The 21,193-nt window shown below is 43.7% G+C and overlaps 1 protein-coding gene and 1 long non-coding RNA gene across 5 annotated transcripts in view; one reads left to right on the forward strand and one right to left on the reverse strand.

The window, feature by feature from the left end:
• The window catches only part of LOC143776671 (uncharacterized), a 61,915-nt gene extending 45,417 nt beyond the window's left edge, over positions 1-16,498 (forward strand). For all 4 annotated transcript variants that reach the window (XM_077266319.1, XM_077266321.1, XM_077266320.1 and 1 more), the window contains exons 22-28: positions 3,310-3,379; positions 4,090-4,145; positions 4,499-4,661; positions 5,481-5,882; positions 6,743-6,855; positions 7,634-7,676; positions 15,329-16,498. In XM_077266319.1, coding sequence (XP_077122434.1) covers positions 3,310-3,379; positions 4,090-4,145; positions 4,499-4,661; positions 5,481-5,882; positions 6,743-6,855; positions 7,634-7,657 — 828 coding nt within the window. In that variant the 3' untranslated portion in view covers positions 7,658-7,676; positions 15,329-16,498. The remainder of the gene's footprint in view (positions 1-3,309; positions 3,380-4,089; positions 4,146-4,498; positions 4,662-5,480; positions 5,883-6,742; positions 6,856-7,633; positions 7,677-15,328) is intronic.
• A 123-nt stretch (positions 16,499-16,621) lies between these two features.
• Positions 16,622-21,187, reverse strand: LOC143776674 (uncharacterized). Its single transcript, XR_013215889.1, has 3 exons — positions 20,986-21,187; positions 19,728-19,834; positions 16,622-17,572 (listed from the first exon to the last, which is right to left on the reverse strand). It is a non-coding gene; the product is annotated as an uncharacterized LOC143776674 (long non-coding RNA).
• Positions 21,188-21,193: the final 6 nt, after the last annotated feature.

Here is a 21,193-nt window from a genome sequence, read left to right on the forward strand (position 1 = left end):
TCCCAAAGTGCAACCCTATCCCAAAGTGCAACCCTATCCCAAAGTGCAACCCTATCCCAAAGTGCAACCCTATCCCAAAGTGCAACCCTATCCCAAAGTGCAACCCTATCCCAAAGTGCAACCCTATCCCAAAGTGCAACCCTATCCCTAACAGAAAAACAAAAATAAATATATTTTATTATTGTTCCTACCTATGGGGGTGATAAAGGGGGGGGGTTATTTACTTTTTTTTTTTTTGATCGCTGTGATAGAACCTATTACAGTGATCAAAATGTGCAAGGAACGAATCTGCCGGCTGGCACACTGCGCATGCGCCCGCCATTTTCCAAGATGGCGGCGCCCATGGAGAAGACAGGCGGACACCGGGAGGGACGTCGGAGCTAGGTAAGTATGGGGGGGTGGGATCGGAACACGGGGGGGGACCGGGGGAGCGGACAGGAGGACCGGGGGAGTGGACAGGAGGGAGGAGGGGAGCGGACAGGAGATCGGGGCAGAAAGGACGACTGGGGAGGCGATCGGTGGCAGTGGGGGGGCAGATCGTGGTCTCCAGCCATGGCAGATGCTATTGCAGCATCGGCCATGGCTGGATTGTAATATTTCACCATTTTCATAGGTGAAATATTACAAATCGCTCTGATTGGCTGTTGAAAGTGAAACAGCCAATCAGAGTGATCGTAGCCACGGGGGGGGGGGTGAAGCCACCCCCCCTGGGCTGTAGTACCACTCCCCCTGTCCCTGCAGATCGGGTGATATGGGAGTTAACCCTTTCACCCGATCTGCAGGGACGCGATCATTCTGTGACACAGCATATGCGTCACAGGTCGGATTGGCACCGACTTTCATGACGTATACGCTGTGTCACAGATCGGGAAGGGGTTAAAATAAGAATTTTTGGACTCGCCATAAAATTCCTTTATTGGGGAACACCAGAAACCAAGGGTGATTGCTCCTGCAAATAGGTGGCTGAAACTAAGAATTACACTTCGTCTTCTATCCTGCAGATTACATCCCCTTGCAGACGCCGTACTAAACTACTTAGTGAGGAAGCAGTAGGAGAAGCTGTACAACTACTAAGAACGGTACAGTAGAACAGAGTTAAGTCCTAGGCCACAATGGAAATAACACATCCCAAAGGGACATTGGAGCTCTGCCACCCCATCAAAGGTTACGAGAAAGATATTTTATGTCAAGTATAAAAATCCTCTTCTCTTGGTCGCTTCATTGAGAGGGACACAGGAAACCATGAGATGGCCCAAGGTTGGGGATCAGATGAACACCAAGGTGTAAAGAGAGAGCCTAAGGGATCGGATTTACTATAAACCAGGTGATTACCGCTTGCTCTTCCACCCAGACTTGCGTCAGTCATCTCGAAGATATGAGCTCTAACAATTTGAGAACTTGTCGATGGAGGACCAGGTCACAGCCTACAGAACTGCAGAACAAAAGCTTAATGATGAATGGTTCAGGAAGTTCCCACCACCTGGGTGGAGTGAGTCTTAATTCCTGGGGGAGGCATTCTGTCCTTAGCCAGATACACTTCTAGAATGGTAGAACGTGTCCAGTGAGCAATGGAAACCTTAAAGATTTTGTAGAGATCCTTCTGGAAGGACAAACGGAGTCTGAACATCTGAATGAAGCAGTCATCGACAGACACACTGCTCTGACCATGTCCAACATGCGTAAAAATTATTCAGTCAGATGAGAAAAGAGATATGAACAGAAGGAAGGTAGAACACTTTCCTCATTAGGGTTGAAAATTTACCTTACGGAGAAAAGAATGTATTATAGAAAGACAAGGAACAGAGAGCTTACAGGAGAGAGCCACCAGCTGGAAAATGGTCTAATGTAAGTAATGGCTACCAGGATAGCAACCTACCTGGAGAGCAAGAGTGAGGAGATGTGAGCCATATCCTGAAGGAAAGATCTGATTTAGGGACCTGGAAGCCAGATGCTTCTAAAAAGGAGTAGTCTGGCAAGAAAACTTTTCCTATAGTGAGCTGAGACACGGACTCAAAACCCATCTGCAAGAAAGCGAGAAGGTCATAGTGGTAACATGGTGAGATACACACCAACTAATAAAGGCCTTCCAACTACGAAGAAGGGAAATTGACAAGAAGGGGCCTCCGTGCTCCAATCAGAATGATCGGGAAAAACTGGAGACTTTAGAATTTCAGCTTCAACAACCATGCCGTTAAAGTGAGCGACCGCGAATATCTGTGTAAGCAGGCACCCTGGGAAGTGATCCGGATGATCCAGTAGTTTCCATGGACCAGCTGAGAGGAGATTGATTACTTAAGCCAGGATCTTCTGGGGCTATGCAGATGACGGGAATTCCTTCCGACTTGATTTTATTGAGCAATTTTGTTCAGTCTGAATGGCATAAGGTCAACGTCTGAAATCGCAACCACCAGAAACAAATCTGGCTGAAGACATTTCTGCGAAGAGAACACCTCCCACCAAAATCCCTTTTTGGCTAGGAAATCTATGGCCTAGTAGTTCACTATGGATATATGGACCACTGAGATCGCAGAAATTCTTAATTCTGCTGATTCTGGTTGGGGTTATGCCATGGCGGTGGAACCGTCAAACATTATGTTGAATGTGGCCTGAGCAGAACAGTTGTCAGCTGTAAACGGGACAAAGCAGAAACACGGACTGCATCCGTAAATGATCCTGCCATCCAGATGAGAGGATTTGGCCTAACCCTTGGCAGACTATATACTCCGCCATCTTTTGTATCAGGACCACAGAGAGGCCCGTTTCCCTATCTAGAGGAGAAAAGAGAAAGATTAGAAAAAAATACCAGCGGCAGAGACTTTTTTTTCAAGTGTACTTCTTGGTGTGCGCCTCCTGGTGGCAGCAACACACCCCTATGGTTTCCTGTGTACCCCAATGATGCCCACTGAGAGAGTTATTTGTTAGTAACCTTAAAACAACTGTATCCCAATGGATATGATATCTGGAAGAGTATGCATAAGATATACCTCATATTGTGGGTGAAAAAAAGATGGGTACTACTTCTACCTGATGTTTTCTTTAGCAAATACTTAAATCCCCCTGTTATTCCTCCTGGAAATGTTGACAACTGTCAAGATACAGACCCCATCCAGTTAATGCTGACACCCTCAGATTCATCCAATGTTGTATTGTTGGCTGAAAAATGGGAGTATGTGCTCCCAATGTTGAGTCTGGTTTAGATTTGCCTGGCTGTATTATCAAAGTATGACTACCGGCTATGTGGTTGTAACCTGGTGTGTACTTGCCCTAACGGCCTTTAAAAGTTACTTCTATATTTTACTTATTCCACAGGGAAGAATGGAGAGTGTCCTATCAGGTCAGAAGACGGTGAAGAAAACTGCTGCCAAAGTCTCTGAAGATGGTAAGTAATAGTCACCATCTATGCCACTTCTAGAAAATGATTGCATTTTTAAGTCCCCTATTGGGATTTAAAAAAATAAATAAGTAAAAAAACACTCCAGCATATATGGTACAACGGCCGAAATGGTGAATACCCTTTTTAAAAAAAAAAAATATATATATATATATATATATATATATATATACATACATACATACATACATACATACATACATACATACATACATACATACATACATACATACATACATACACACATACACACATATATATATATATATATATATATATATATATATATATATATATATATACACTTTATAAAACCATTTTAAGTTTTTTGTTTCTTCATTACTGTTATGTCCCACCAAATACCTACCAGCCATTTTAACCACATTGATAGCTGTAGATACTCAAAACAAAAATCCCAGAAATTTTTTTTGTTCTTCAAAAAACGTATAAATATGCTAGAATTTCCCATTAAACAATATAACTTGTCCTGTGTTATAAAAAAAAATACCCTCTTATGGGTATGGTATTTAAAGTTATGGCTTTGGAAGGCAAGTAGGAAAAATGAAAAAAAGCTGCAGCTAAGGACACTGAGCCCACAAGGAATTAATATCTCAAAGCAGAATTTTCAAGTGATGGCAAAATTAAAAAAGTTGAACATGGACTGTAAGCTCACGGGTTAAGTACTTGTCTTTTCCCAGTACCTGGAACAGCTGGTGTCTTTGCGGATGATGCAAGTGAGCCAGAAAATTCCCAGGTATGTGTCGCTAAGTGCGCTTCTCTATATTGGTGCTAATTAGTGATGAGGAAATGTGCTGCATGCTCGAAAAATACGCTCGAGTCCCCGCGGCTCCATGTCTCGCGGCTGTTCGATGGCCACAATACATGCAGGGATTTCCTAACAAATAGGCAATCCCTGCATGTGTTGCGGCTGTTGAACAGCCGCGAGACATGGAGCCGCGGGGACTCGGATTAGATTTTTCAAGCACGCTGAAGACGCTCGGTTAGCACCCGAGCATGGTGGATAACACCTTACCCCAGCACGTTCGCTCATCACGATTTCTAATCATTGTACATTGTCCTAAGCGCTTCCTGATTTATTTTTTTTAGAGTCTTCTAAAAGCCACACCTAAAAAACGAAAGCTGTTCTTAGAGAAAAAAGACAAGACCACTCCAGCTAATGAGAGTACCGAAATGACAAGTGGGAAGAAGTCCAAAGTTAAAACACAGCTGGAAGCAAAGCCGACTCCACCTGCTCCGATCACCCCAGCAGGTTAGTGCAATTGTAATTGCGGAATCCAACGCTTAATTGTATATGCCGTTGAAAAGATTTTCTGAGGCTTTTGTAAAATTTGATTAAAGAGTATATAGCCAGATCTGTCACTTGTTTAATACCTGGTAAAAATCACTGAGCTCTCCCGAATCTGCCACTCGCTTCCGTTTTTTGTGCTGTATCACTCCATTGCAGAGATAAACATTTGTTGTTTTTTGGAGAGCAGTATGTGAAATCTCTGATAACAGAACAACTGGGCGTTTGTTCACAATCTTCTCTAAGGATGTGCCTTCATCCCTCCCTCACTGATGCCGCCAATCACAGTTCAGTAGCTGCTGAGCTTTGATTGGTAGTGTCTGGGAGGGAAGAGTGAAAGTGCACCCCCCCTAGAAAAGTCTCTTAAGAAACCTCTCGTTGCAGCACAAGTAGAGATTTCAAATATTGAGCTTCAGAAGAAACAAGTGTGGCTATCTCCGCAGTGGAGCGATACACAGCACAAAACGGAAGACTGGCAGAATCAGGGGGGCTCAGGGATTTATCTACAAAATATTTACACTTTTTTTGCGTAAACAGGTCCTATTTAAGTGGTCCAATTTGGAGATGGCGGGCGTCTATTGTTACCTTTGCACTGTTCACTTACAAAACTCATCTATCACCATTATCTTTGTGATCCTTTGTATCTTGGGAGGATTTCAATTTAACATAAAGACAAGCTGTGGAAAAGTTTCCATGACGTCTAAACCAATTTTACCCCCCAAAAAATAGATTTTTTTTTTGTCTTGTTTAGCATCGGTTTTACTTGTGTTCTTTCTCTAAAAGGTCTGTTGGACTCTGAAGAAGAGACGGTTTTGGCCCTTTTGGAAGGAAGAAGCCCCAAAAAGGCAAGACTGAAGAAAAATTCAAAGAGCGGGGATGTAGCAGCTGCGCCAGTGACCGTCCAGGATAGTAGTGTCCTTGAGAGAAGTCTCCCCCGACATGTCACCTCATTCCCTTCAGAAGACGAAGATTTTATTATAAAATCCCCCGCTGTCCCAGAACTCGGTCAGTTGTCTGCAAAGAAAAGTAGCAAAAAGCGGAAGAGCGCCTCTCAGGACAGTTTGTGTGAAGAAAAAGATAAAAAGGCTAAGAACGCAAAGAGGGAGGAGAAGCTGATGGCAGCTGTTGTTGCAGAAGAGACTACCAGCCTTATTCCCTCCAAAAAGGAGAAATCCGAAAAGAAAAGTGAGTGACTGCAAAGTTGGTCTGTGCGTACATGTGCCGATCATTGGGTTACACATGGGCGAGCTGCACTCGGAAGGCTTTTAAAAAGGGGGGTTTTCTCAAAATCTGCTATGCAGGAGCGCACCGCTCCCCTGCGTCCTTTAGCGATGGGCTGTGCGCTACTGATGGACAGTTTGGACCAATGGAATGGTCACATACTGCTTGCCTAAATTGTGGGTTCCCCATTCTGCAGCATCGGCGGAGGGAAGAGGATCCAGCGATCCGGCCATCTTCAGAGCAGGGCTTGCAGTCACACGCACCTTGCCTAGGAAGACTGGCCACCGCTGATGGACAGCAGAGGTGGTCAGCAATCTAGGCAATAAGCAGTAAACTACAGTAGTAATCCCTTTGTATTGGTAAACGAAGAGGATTTGTACTGAGGTAAATTGTGAAGTTACTTGTTTTGTGTTTTTTTACAAATACTTTGCCATTTTACCTATTTAACAAGATGAAACAATCCCTTTAACCCCTTCCCTACCTCCGCCATACTATTACTGCGGAGGTCGGTACCCCCGCTTTGATGCGGGCTACGGCGGTGAGCCCGCATCAAAGCCGGGACATGTCAGCTGTTTCACCCGCCGCTATTAACTAGTTAAATGCCGCTGTCAAACGCTGACAGCGGCATTTAACCGGCCATCGGGCCGGAAATGAGCGCATCGCCGACCCCCTTCAGGGCAAGGTCTTGTAGGGGTTAATATTACTCTCTTTGCACCTCTGGGGAAATGAAATATACACAGTTCCCATTGAGATCAGTTGGCTGACGGATTTATCTGGGAAGTTCTCTGCCTGCGGCTCTAATACAGAGATATTGTTCCCTGCAGAAGACGGCAATAAAACGAGAAAAGAAAGCAAGAAGCTGATGGAAAGTTTAATGGTTTCATTTGGAGAGTCCACAGATTCTGGAGTCGGGCTTCAGTCAAAACCCAAGAAAAAGGCAAGTATCGGCTATATAGGTGAATATCGTCTTTAATAAGGGGCAGCCCCCAGCTCATTATTTCAGGCGTCCGTTGTAGATTAACACTAGTGGCTCCTCAGATTCCAGGACTTTTAGAGGACGGATCCACATGTCCAAGTTGCCTCTCCAGCAGTGCTGCTCAGTGCCCATCACCACCGCCTACGGGGGCCATGGGCAATTCTCAGCCACACATGTTGGTTTGGGGTCATATATTACATGTTATACCCAGTTTAACCCCTTCCCATATGCTGCACATAGATCAGCTCTATCCTCATTAATGGCTTTATTACAATAAACTAAAAATGACCATTAACCCCCGGTAGGACCCTGGTGAGAGGAGCAGTCGGATCTCCTGGCATGTCTCTTCTGGTAATAAATGAGTAGCAGCGCTTTGGACGGAGCGTATTTTCGCTGCCTTCTGTTGAACGCATGTGATCACTGAACCGTGCGGATTTACCGCCTTCAATACATTCTATTGATGTAATTTCTGTTAAGGAGACTCGCATCTTCACAAAAAAATTGACACGCTTGCGGTCCTGTAAGACGCGCCGCATGTCAGTGTCCGCAGGCACACATGCACGTATTTCTAGAAATCCCATCCACTATGCTGTCACATCTAGCCGCTGTAGTTTCATCGCTGCATAAATACGCAGCGTGAAAACTGCAGCAATTCCTAATCGTCAGATTGTACCCTTATCTCTCTGTTATTCCTCCTGAAAATATCTATTAAATGTTTTTGTTTTTTGTTTATATACAGAGGGGAAAGAGTGACAAAGAATAACTTGCTCATAGAAGCGAAGGTAAGTGTTATTTTTGTCTATTGCTGACAGTTTATAGATATACAGCAATATTCTGCCATTTGGCTTTTAGATGAAAACAACCATTATGGATGAACCAGTGTCAAAAATAATGGTGGCACGTCTATTGTCCTTGTAAGGTGCAATAATCCTGTATGTAGAGGGGTGGCGGACCCCACTTATAGGATAACTTGGGCCCACTAATGGCTTTTGACATGTTTCCAAGCTTTGAATTGCAACAAAAATGTAGCCCCTTCACGACTTTTGACGTATATTTGTCACTAGATGGTGGCCCGATTCTAACGCATCGGGTATTCTAGTATATGTATGCTCACATAGTATATTGCCCAGTGACGTAATATATTGCCCAGTGACGTAGTATATTGCCCAACCACGTAGTATATTGCCCAGAACGTAGTATATTGCCCAGTGACGTAGTATATTGTCCAGAGCCACGTAGTATATTGCCCAGTGACGTAGTATATTGCCCAGTGACATAGTATATTGCCCAGTCACGTAGTATACAGCACAGAGCCACGTAGTATATTGCCCAGTGACGTAGTATATTGCCCAGTGACGTAGTATATTGCCCAGCGACGTAGTGTATTGCCCAGTGACGTAGTATATTGTCCAGAGCCACGTAGTATATTGCCCAGTGACGTAGTATATTGCCCAGTGACGTAGTATATTGCCCAGTGACATAGTATATTGCCCAGTCACGTAGTATATTGCCCAGTCACGTAGTATACAGCACAGAGCCATGTAGTATATTGCCCAGCCACGTAGTATATTGCCCAGTGACATAGTATATTGCCCAGTCACGTAGTATACAGCACAGAGCCATGTAGTATATTGCCCAGTGACATAGTATATTGCCCAGTCACGTAGTATACAGCACAGAGCCATGTAGTATATTGCCCAGCCACGTAGTATATTGCCCAGTGACATAGTATATTGCCCAGTCACGTAGTATACAGCACAGAGCCATGTAGTATATTGCCCAGTGACATAGTATATTGCCCAGTCACGTAGTATACAGCACAGAGCCATGTAGTATATTGCACAGTGACGTAGCCCATTGTCAAGCTACGTAGTATATTGCCCAGCCACGTAAGTGACAGGTGAAAAAATAAACATACTCACCTTCCGATCCGAAGTCCCCTTGTAGTGCGTACATACTCACCATACCTGTAGTTCTGTCGCCTGTGCTGCGCGGTACAGGCTGCAGCTTGAGGTCCTTGGGTGTGCTGACGCCGCGGTCACATGACCGTGACGTCACGGCAGGTCCTGTTCGCGCAGGCGCACAGGGCCTGTGATGACGCCGCGGTCACATGACCGTGACGTCATGGCAGGTCCTTCTAACGCGGTCCGTTACCGCTGCCATTAACCCTGTGTGAGCGGAGGGGTGTATGCGGGCGCCGGGCAGTGAGTGCGGGGAGTAAGGAGCGGCCATTTTCTTCCGGACTGTGCGCGTCGCTGATTGGTCGCGGCAGCCATGACAGGCAGCTGCCGAGACCAATCAGCGAACGAATAACGGTGACAGAAGGACAGATGGAAGTGCCCTTAGACAATTATATAGTAGATATGACGTGCCCCTTCCTTTGATGTCGGCTCGCACGCTGAGCCCATATCCTTTTTTTTTTTTGTTTCCTCTGCATATGATGACTGAGTTAAATGTGTTGTCCACTATTAGGACAACCCCTTCTTAAAGTAAATGTTTGGCCCCGAAAAAATAATAAAACCTATACTCCCCATCCCGGGACACTGATGCAGTGTCACAACAACCACATGGGAGAGCGAGTGCCGACGTTTTTTGGGAACTGCGCCGACACAGGAGGCGAGTATAGGCTTCATTATTTTATCAGGGCCAGACATTTAGTTTAAGAAGGGGTTGTCCTAGAAGTGGACAAATCCTTTAACCAGCCCATAATGTGCCTTTAACAGCCGTGCATGGATCGGAATTCTGTCCACGACTGTTAAACAGGTAAATACCAATGTCAATTTCTTAACAGCTGGATTTAAAACACGCCTGTGTGTAGGTCATAGGAAGCTGAATAAAATGATACCTTGCTAGCTGCGATTCGATGTCTTATTTCAGAGAAATCCACGTTTTTCTTAATATGTAAATGAGCTGTTAGGATCTATGGGCCGGACATAGATCTCCCTGAGAAATTGCTTCTAGATCTTGTTATAAATGACAGAGAAAGTTACCAGTGTGAGCCATGTAATGACTGACAGTCTGCTCTCCTGATCTACGTGCCTCACACTGGTCCCCTTTCATTTACAGTAAGCAGTGGAGGACCGTCCGGCCCATAGATCTTAACCCCTTACTGACATCGGACGTACTATCCCGTCCGATGTCGGCTCCCCTGCTTTGATGCAGGGCTCCGCGGTGAGCCCGCATCAAAGCCGGGACATGTCAGCTGTTTTGAACAGCTGATATGTGCCCGCAATAGCGGCGGGTGAAATCGCGATTCACCCGCCGCTATTAACTAGTTAAATGCCGCTGTCAAACGCAGACAGCGGCATTTAACCACCGCATCCGTCCGGGAGGCCGGAAATGACGTCATCGCCGACCCCGTCACATGATCGGGGGTTGGCGATGTGTCAGGACAGTAACCATAGAGAGGTCCTTGAGACCTCTATGGTTACTGATCGCCGGTAGCTGTGAGCGCCACCCTGTGGTCGGCGCTCACAGCACACCTGATTTTCTGCTACGCTGCTATGTAGCAGAGGCGATCGTGCTGTGCCTGCTTCTAGCCTCCCATGGAGGCTATTGGGAGGCTATTGAAGCATGGCAAAAGTTAAAAAAAGTAAAAAAAAAATGTGAAAAAAATAAAAAAAAATAAAAGTTTAAATCACCCCCCTTTCGCCCCAATCAAAATAAATCAATAAAAAAAATCAAATCTATACATATTTGGTATCGCCACGTTCAGAATTGCCCGATCTATCAATAAAAAAAAGCATTAACCTGATCGCTAAACGGCGTAACGAGAAAAAAATCGAAACGCCAGAATTACGTTTTTTTGGTTGCCGCGACATTGCATTAAAATGCAATAAGGGGCGATCAAAAGAACGTATCTGCACCGAATTGGAATCATTAAAAACGCCAGCTCAGCACGCAAAAAATAAGCCCTCAACCGACCCCAGGTCATGAAAAATGGAGACGCTACGAGTATCGGAAAATGGCGCAATTCTTTTTTTTTTTTTTTTTTTAGCAAAGTTTGGAATTTTTTTTCACCACTTAGGTAAAACATAACCTAGACATGTGAGGTGTCTATGAACTCGTACTGACCTGGAGAATCATAATGGCAGGTCAGTTTTAGCATTTAGTGAACTTAGCAAAATAGGCAAGCAAAAAACAAGTGTGGGATTGCACTTTTTTTGCAATTTCACTGCACTTGGAATTTTTTTTCCCATTTTCTAGTACACGACATGGTAAAACCAATGATGTCGTTCAAAAAGTACAACTCGTCCCGCAAAAAATAAGCCCTCACATGGCCAAATTGACGGAAAAATAAAAAAAGTTATGGCTCTGGGAAGGAGGGGAGCGAAAAACGAACACGGAAAAACGAAAAATCCCACGGTCATGAAGGGGTTAACAGCATATTAACCCCTTCCATTTTTTTCTTCCGCTTTCTCTTCCCCTTTCCAGAGCCATAACTCTTAAGGTACCGTCACACTAAGCGACGCTGCAGCGATAGCGACAGCAATGCCGATCGCTGCAGCGTCGCTGTGTGGTCGCTGGAGAGCTGTCACACAGACCGCTCTCCAGCGACCAGCGATGCCGAGGTCCCCGGGTAACCAGGGTAAACATCGGGTTGCTAAGCGCAGGGCCGCGCTTAGTAACCCGATGTTTACCCTGGTTACCAGCGTAAAAGTTAAAAAAACAAACAGTACATGCTCACCTGCGCGTCCCCCAGCCTCTGCATCCTGACGCTGACTGAGCTCCGGCCCTAACAGCACAGCGGTGACGTCACCGCTGTTGCTTTCACTTTCAGTTTAGGGCCGGCGCTTTAGTGTCAGGAAGCAGAGGCTGGGGGACGCGCAGGTGAGTATGTACTGTTTGTTTTTTTAACTTTTACGCTGGTAACCAGGGTAAACATCGGGTTACTAAGCGCGGCCCTGCGCTTAGTAACCCGATGTTTACCCTGGTTACCAGTGTAAAATATCGCTGGTATCCTTGCTTTTGCTGTCAAACACGGCGATACACGGCGACCTAGCGACCAAATAATGTGCAGACCTTCTAGCAGCGACCAGCAATTTCACAGCGGGATCCAGATCGCTGCTGCGTGTCAAATACAGCGATATCGCCATCCAGGTCGCTGCAACGTCACGGATTGCTGGCGATATCGCCTAGTGTGACGGTACCTTTATTCTTCTGTCCCCATAGCTGTGTGAGGGCTTATTTGCGGGAAGAGTTGTAGTTTTGGATGACACCATTCATTTTACCACATTTTACTGGAAAACTGGAGAAAAAATTAAAGTGCGGTGAAATTGCAAAAAAAAAAAAAACCTTCAATTTTGACACTTGTTTTGTTGAGAATTGTTTTTATGACTTACCTTGTGTGGTACAAATGACCTAGCAACATAATTCTCATTAGTCTGATTACTTTGATGCCAAACTTTTCCAGGTTTTATATTTTAGTGGTGGAAATTTTTTTTTTTTAATTTTGCCAAAAAGATTTGAGGGATTGTCGCCATTTTCCGTCACCTACAACTTTAACATTTTTCAGCTGATGGAACGGTTTGAAGGCTTAAATTTTGCAGTGCAAGATAATTTATTTTTCGTTGATGCCATTTGGGGATGGATGTGACATTTTGATCACTTCTTACAGCATTTTTTGTGGTAATATGGCAACAACAAAAAAAAAAAAATTAATTGTTCTATTTACGGTAGTTACCAATTGAGTTAATTATTTTTATATTTTGATTGGACTTTTCTGGACACAAATGCCAAATATGTATTAATTTTTAAAAGGTGAAAAGGGGTTGATTAAACTGTTTAATTTTTTCATATTTTTATTTATTTTTTTTATACTTTTCATTACTTATTAGTCCCCTTAAGGAACTTGAACCTGTGATCGTCTGACCGCTTGTATTATACACAGCGATAACACAGTACCGCTGCATAAAATAAAAATGACAGCCGTCTTTGACTTTTCGACACATGCTGGGTTTCGGAAGCGCTCCATAATTACAGGAATGGAGGTCTTCTACATACCCGTCATAGTAGCTCATCAGCACCCCACATTCCCATCATAGGAGCGCCAATGAGCGCATAAAATTGTTGGCAACTTTTCCTGCTGGTACTCGGAGAATTTCCAGTGTTTGGTGTATGACCACGTGCAGTAGTTGAGGGGGGAAATGATCCCACCTTTAAAAGTTGTCAACCATCCATAGACATAATGGTGGGGTCTGACCCTTTTTGAGCCACCACCGATCTCCAGAATGCCCCATCTGGATGGAGCTGTGACTGGCTTTGCGCTCTACCACTCCATTGTTTCTCCATCAGACTGCTGGAGTAGACAGAGAATGAATGGAGCAATGCTGTGCATGTCCGGCCACCGACACGTTCAGACTGGGTACTTTAGAGCCCTGTAGTCAAGCTTGGTGAGGGTGCAGGTGGTCCATTTGCCACCGCCCCAGCCAGCCCCCTATGTACACAGCACTGGTCATGTGTAACAGAGGTTACCCTTTTTGTTTTTTAGCAGAAAACCTCTTAAAGAGGCCATAAATAAAAATTGTGTGTGTGCGCATGCTGCTGTTCTCCTGAATCCGGCGTTGCTTTTCTTTTGTTCCTGCTCCTCTCTATTCCTGAGATATGGCCTCCTCTTCCTTGTAAGTATATCTAGTGTTAGTCAAATGGGTGGGGTCCTCACCAAGCCATGCCCAGCTGGCTTTAATAAATATATATAATTAGATTTATATACAGAGAAGAGGCGGCTAGATTTCAGGAACGGAGAAGTGCAGGAACAAAAGAAAAACGGCGGATTCAGGAGAACAGCGACATTTACACCAGGGAAAAAATAATTACCGTATAAGCCGAGAATTTCAGGCCATTTTTTAGGCTGAAATTGCGCCTCTCGGCTTATACTCGAGTCATACCCAGGGGTCTGCAGGGGAGGGGGAGCAGCAGCTGTCTAATAATATTCACCTGCTCCTGGCGCGGTCCCTGCACGTCCCTGATTCTCCGGGCGCTGACAGCTTCTTCCTGTAGTGAGCGGTCATATGGTACCGCTCTTTACAGTGATGAATATGGACCCCACTCCACTCCCATAGGGGTGGAGCTGCATATTCATTATTGTAATGAGCGGTACCATGTGACCGCTCAATACAGGAAGAAACTGTCAGCGCCCGGAGAACCAGGGACCGCGCCAGGAGCAGGTGAGTATAACGCAGTGCGCGATATTCACCTGTTCCGCGTTCCACCGACAGCCGCCGCTGTGTCTTCCCCATCCTCTGTCTGCAGTGACGCTCAGGTCAGAGAGCGTGGTGACGCGATTAGTGTTCACCGCCCTCTGCCTGAGCGTCACTGCAGAGGACTGGGAAGACACAGCGGCGGCCGTCGGTGGAACGCGGACCGTTGAATATAGCAACTGCCGGGGGCCTGAGAGGTATGTCATTTTTTTTTTTAATCGCAGCAACAGCATATGGGGCAAATATCTGGAGCATCTTATGGGGCCATGTGCAGCGTTATATGGGGCAAATGTCTGTATGGAGCATCTTATGGGCCATGTGCAGCATTATATGGGGCCATGTGCAGCATTATATGGGGCAAATATCTGTATGGGGCCATGTGCAGCGTTACATGGGGCAATATCTTTATGGGGCCATGTGCAGCGTTATATGGGGCAAATATCTGTATGGAGCATCTTATGGGGCCATGTGCAGCATTATATGGGGCAACTATCTGTATGGAGCATCTTATGGGGCCATGTGCAGCATTATATGGGGCAACTATCTGTGTGGGGCCATGTGCAGCGTTATATGGGGCAAATATCTGTATGGGGCCATGTGCAGCATTATATAGGGCAAATATCTATGGGGCCATGTACAGCATTATATGGGGCAAATATCTGTATGGAGCATCTTATGGGGCCATGTGCAGCGTTATACGGGGCAAATGTGTCTATGGAGCATCTTATGGGGCCATAATCAGCATTTGTGGAGCATTATATGGGGCAAATGTCTGTATGGAGCATCTTATGGGGCCATAATCAACATTTGTGCAGCATTATATGGGGCATATTTTAATATGAAGCATCTTATGGGGCCTTGTATGGAGCATTATATGGGGCTTCTGATTCAATATGGATATTCAAAAACACTTAACCTACTGATGTCTCAATTTCTCAATTAATTTTACTTTTATTGGTATCTATTTTTATATTTGACATTTACCGGTAGCTGCTGCATTTCCCACCCTAGGCTTATACTCGAGTCATTAAGTTTTCCCAGTTTTTTGTGGCAAAACTACGGGTCTCTGCTTATACTCGGGTCAGCTTATACTCGAGTATATACGGTAAATCTTTCTGGCAAGTGATTAGTCTTACGTAAAGAGCTTGAGGATCCCCCATCACTGTTATCAGCCCTGTTTTCATCCATCTTGATGTCTTACAAGTAATACCTGATTCTATTTTCCTTTCTTTCAGAACATCGTTGGATGGAAGACTTTAGACGTCGTTTTGTTTTATATGTATATTTTGTCTACACCGTTACCAGGCTAACCAGTAGAAGATAATATTTTATTACTTTTTTTAGACCTTTTATTTAAGGTTTTGTGCGCTACTCGGTTTCTACAGACGTTGCTGAATAAAGCCTGCACAGATCCGGTCCGGATATGGAACTTCTTATATTCTGCTTTTTGACCTCTTTTTGATGCTTGTATATTTATAAAAACTGATCAGTTCAAACAGAAGCAGATGACATCCCGGCTTCATTGTGAACATTATATATATATTTTTTGTCTCTGTAAGATATTTTTATACTTTTTAAGAAGCTTTACTTTGGTGAAGTGAATGATTTCGTTTGCTTTCTTTAGACTTAAGAGGTTAACGGTGACATTGTAGTGATGGTAAGAGTGACATAGGGGTTACTCTGTACCGTTCCACTGAAAATAAAATAGCAATGCTGTGATAATGCTGAAGGTGCGGGTAACTTCATCTACCTGGAATGGTACGTTATATTTCTGGCTGCCTTTAGTCACCACTAGGGGGAGCTTACGGCATACTGATGAACCAGATAAGTATACAGCGCCCTCTAGTGGAGGCTGAACGCAAGCTGAATTTTGTAATTTAAAGGGAACTTTGTGAAGGACAGAACTCCGTATATCTGTAGATAATAGGTTTATTCTGCGGGTAAATGGCATTAAGTCATGTTTGGCTGTCTTATTGGAGCAAGGGCTAAAGGAAAAACATTATATCCTCCCTGTGGCCACTGGCTTCCAGTCACTGAGGTGGTGCAGAGAGCGTTTAGTAGCTGTCCGATGACTGGAAGCGAGCGGCTACAGGGAGGATATAAGTTAAATTTTCTCCCTGCAGCTGCTGCTCCAGTAAACTAGCCCAACATGGTTAACCCTATATCTGCAGGGAAATGGTGCTTCTGGAAGTGATGGCTTCCGTTTAAGACTTTGTTCACACTGCATCCATCAAAGAATTTATTTAGAGGTATACACTATACCATGTGTTCCTCCATGAGAGGTTGCAATGTATGCAAATGTACAACAGTAATGTTTTGGATAATAACCGATATGACAAAAAATAATGGTTTCCTTTTTTTTATTATTCGGAATTGTACATTAAAAAAAAATAGTTATGACACGATAAAGACTTTGTAGAGTTGTTCCTGGAAGCCTTCATCACCTTTATGTTGAATAGGAGAGTTAGATCGGTTGTGGTCTACGGGATCCGCATTGATCCACACAGTCTGAAATCTTTGTCCTCCAGGTGCAAGACTTGCACAGAGAGTTTAAGGCCATGTTCAGACGTTTTTTTCCTCCATGTACGCAGAATAATGGAACGTGAGTCATCAGTGTTTTGGATCAGTGAGTCATCGGTGTTTGCTCCGTGCTTTTCACGTGTGGCTTAATTACGAATCTTCATATGCTTTGCACTGTTAATCATTTCCATTGGTATTTTTCATCCGTGATACCGGAAAAAACACGTACCCATGATATTCTATGGGGCTGTTCACATGTCCGTGTTGTAGCTGTGAAAACGCAGAACACCTATGTCTGAGTGTAGCCCACATAAAACCAGCCCATGTCTGCAACTTTAATTTAACCCTCTCAACCTACTTGAAACTCTTTTTATTTCTTCCGAGTCCTCAGCAGTGACCACTCCTGACCTTTTTCCTTCCCACTATGAGTTGTAATAAATAATATACACACTTGTATAAATGAGACAAGCAGCTGACTTCTGGGTTACATTGTCTTGTTCGAGAGTGTGCACAGCTATAAAATAGATTTCTACTGCAAAAATAAGAAGTACGGTAGATACAAGGGGAGGATTGCACAGCTCGTTTGCTACAAGATACAGAGGTAAGTTGATTAAAGGGGAGGAGAGCAGAATTGCACAGCTAACCTATTATGAAAAACAAGCCGGCAACTGAACACTTGGTTATGATGAAAGTTCAACAACTTTCCACCTGTGTCGGGCATTGCCTGTATGTAGCGGCACCTTCTGTGTAAGAGATGGGATGAGCTCCAGGCCTGTAAAGTGACATCTCTGCTCTCTGTAATCTCCTGCTTGTCCGTAACTGTAGACTGATCAGTCTTGACAACAGGCAGTGGACGGCAAACTGCTCAGAATGGAAAATCCCAGTAACTAGAGACCAATTTCTCTTTAAAAAAAAAAAAGCTTTTGGTAATGGAAAAAACGTTCTACTTTTGATGGTATCTATATTGGAAAAAGTTTGTTGAAACTACAGTAAGCATTTTTTTTTTTAAATCAGATAATTTTTATAAAGAAAATGACACATTTTTACAAAAAGATCAGTAGAACAAAGATTTTTAGTATTACATGGCATCAATATATATTATACATAAGATACAATAAAGTTGCCATCTTCCAAGGATTTGTGTTTTTTTTTCAATCCAACAAACTAATAAAAGCACCTTTCCCCCTAATAACACGTTATACTATTTTTTTTAATGATGTATGTATCTGTTAGGATATCTGCCCTAATATTTAGTTGTGCTTGTGTAATGACCATAGTTATATCATTTGACCTGGAATGATCATACCACAGGTGTTCCTGAAGCCAGAAATTGCCATATGTCATATCTCAGGAATACTCCAGATGGCAGGCCTGGAACATTCAACCAGCGTCCCCAAATGCTGTCAAATTTCTAGATTGCTTTTTTCTTCCTATATACCGCATTTTCCAACCAAATAATATTGTTTAGCTTATTTGTCGGTGGTTGAGCATCTAGCCACTGTTCGATAAGTTTATGTGCTTGATGCAATGTTCGCGAAAGACCTATAGCCATCGGGGATTCAAAATCGACAGATTCTCCCATATACCCCAATATACATATTTTGGGGTCTGCTTGGATTCGCACATCAAATATCCGTTATATTATTAATGGTGTTTGTCCAGTAGGAGCCCAATTTTCTGCACTACCACAACATGTGCAAATGTGCATCTCCTGTTCCACATCTTGGACAATCAGCATTTGGATGTCCCCCAATTTCTAAAGAGAAAGCTCTGTGTTCTATATACTCTGAATAACATACATCTGCGAGAGCCCACGAGATTCACATGAGGACAGTCTAGGAGTGCTTTCCAACACCTCTTACCACTGTTCTTCCTTAATCAGCCCCACATCTGCTTCCCATTTTCATTTTGTCGTTGGGATTGTCTCCCATGCGAGATTGCGTTACTGCCTCTATTGAGTCTAGTAAATAATGTTTCCGTATATCCACTGCCGCAGCGTTAAACTGAGTCAGCTATGCATGCCTAAGTTGTAGGTATTGAAAGAAGAGGTCGTGAGGAATCCAAATGCTTTTTGTAGTTTTGTTTTGTTAACCCCTTTTTCGTTTTTGCGTTTTTCTGCTCCTTTTTCCCCACAGCCATAACTTTTTTTTAATTTTTCTGTCAATATGGCCATGTGAGGGCTTATTTATTGCGGGACAAGTTGTACTTTTGAACGACACCATTGGTTTTACCATATTTTGTACTCAAAAACGGGAAAAAAATTCCAAGTGTGGTGAAATTGCAAAATAAAATTGCAATGCCACAATATTTTTGGAGATTTTTTTTTTCTTTTTTAACCATGTTCACCAAATGCTAAAACTGACCTGCCATTATGATTCTCCAAGTCATTACAAACTCGTAGACGCCAAACATGTCTAGTTTCTTTGTTATCTAAGTGGTGAAAAAAAATCCAAAGCTACGCTGTTTAGCGATCAGGTTATTTTTTTATATTAATTCTGGCAATTCTGAACGCGGCGATACCAAATATGTGTATATTTTTTTTATTATTGTTTTATATTGAATGGTGCAAAAGGGGGGTGATAGAAACTTAGAAACTTATATATATTTAAAAAAAAAACATATTTTTTTTTTTTTTTTTACTTTTGACTTACTTGAATAGTCTCCATGGAAGACTAGAAGCTGCCATAGCCCGATCGCCTCTGCTACATGCAGGCAATGATCAGATCACCTGTATGTAGCAGAATACCTCACTTGCTAAGATCGCTGACCCATCGGTGACCCGCGATCACGTGATGGGGGTCACTGATGGGCGGATTTCGGTGTGATGGCCGGAAACGCGCATTAAATGCCACTCTCAGCGTTTGACAGCGGTATTTAACAGGTTAATAGCTGCAGGTCGATCATTCAAAACAAATGACATGTCCCGGGAAAGATGTGGGCTCACCGCCGGAGCCCACATCAAAGGGGGAGACACGACATGCGCAGTACTAGTACAGCACATGTTGGGAAAGGGTTAAAGCTGTGTATCCACCAGACTTCTGCACAACACAACTGATGGTCCCAACCCCATTTATAAGACAAGAAATCCCACTTATTAAACCTGAAAGGGCACACCTGTGAAGTGAAAACCATTCCCGGTGACTACCTCTTGAAGCTCATCAAGACAATGCCAAGAGTGTGCAAAGCAGTCATCAAATCAAAAGGTGGCTACTGTGAAGAACCTAGAATATAAGACATAATTTCAGTTGTTTCATACTTTTTTAAGTATATAATTCCACATGTGTTCATTCATAGTTTTGATGCCTTCAGTGTGAATGTATAATTTTCATAGTCATGAAAATACAGAAAAATCTTTAAATGAGGTGTGTCCAAACTTTTGGTCTGTACTGTATATATGTGTGTGTATATATATATATATATATACTGTATATACACTACACACATATACCTTATATACACCACATCACTATATAATTGTCTAAGGGTCACTTCCGTCTGTCCTTCTGTCTGTCACGGATATTCATTGGTCGCGGCCTCTGTCTGTCATTGAAATCCAAGTCGCTGATTGGTCGCGGCAAAACGGCCACGACCAATCAGCAACGGGCACAGTCTGGCGGCAAAATGGCTGCTCCTTCCTCCCCGCGGTCAGTGCCCGCTCCATACTCCCATAGCACAGCCTATGCGGCATCAATAGTAAGAAGATCTAATGTTAAAAATAAAAAATAAAATGGTTATATATTCACCGTCCGTCGGCCCCTCGGATCCAGAACCGGCCTTCCCCGCTCCTCGCGACGCTCCGGTGACCACTCTATGCATTGTGGTCTGCGAGATGATGACGTAGCGGTCTCACCTCGCGAGACCGCAATGCACTCTTGGGACCGGAGCGTGCGAGGAGCATCTGTAAACGCTTTGCCTGGATCCGGGGCCAACGGAAGGTGAGCATATAACTATTTTTTATTGCTATACATTGCTATACACTACGTGGGCTGTGTTATACACTACGTGTGTGGGCTATTATATACTACGTGGCTGTGCTATGTACTACGTGGGCTGTTATATACTACATGGCCGGCCGCGAACAATCAGCGACAGGCGCAGTCTGGTCGTGAATTGGCGCGGGATTTGAACCACGCTTCGCTAATGGGTCGCGGTTGGCCGAATTCTGAGTATTCAATGGATTATTCTAAAATCTTCATAAATAAACTACATACATATTCTAGAATACCCGATGCTTTAGAATCGGGCTACCATCTAGTAAGTATTTATATATACACCACACACACACACATATATATCTTATATACACCACACACATATATTATATACACCACATTTATATTATTAATTCATATTGAAGAAAAAAAAAACTTGCCATAGTTCTTCCTGGACATCACTATAACCCGCTCACTGCAGACCCGCCACTCTAGCCAGTGCGGTAAAGAGGCGACTAGAATGGGGGTCTATGAGGGGCTCTTGAATCTCCTCCATTCTAGTCACCTCAGCACTGACCTGTCCACACTGGAGCTGTTGTGTTGTTGGAGAAAGCCCTCACAGGAGCGTCCAAGCTGCACACATCCAAG

Source organism: Ranitomeya variabilis, chromosome 5, assembly GCF_051348905.1.
Source record: "Ranitomeya variabilis isolate aRanVar5 chromosome 5, aRanVar5.hap1, whole genome shotgun sequence".
Classification (NCBI taxonomy): domain Eukaryota; kingdom Metazoa; phylum Chordata; class Amphibia; order Anura; family Dendrobatidae; genus Ranitomeya; species Ranitomeya variabilis.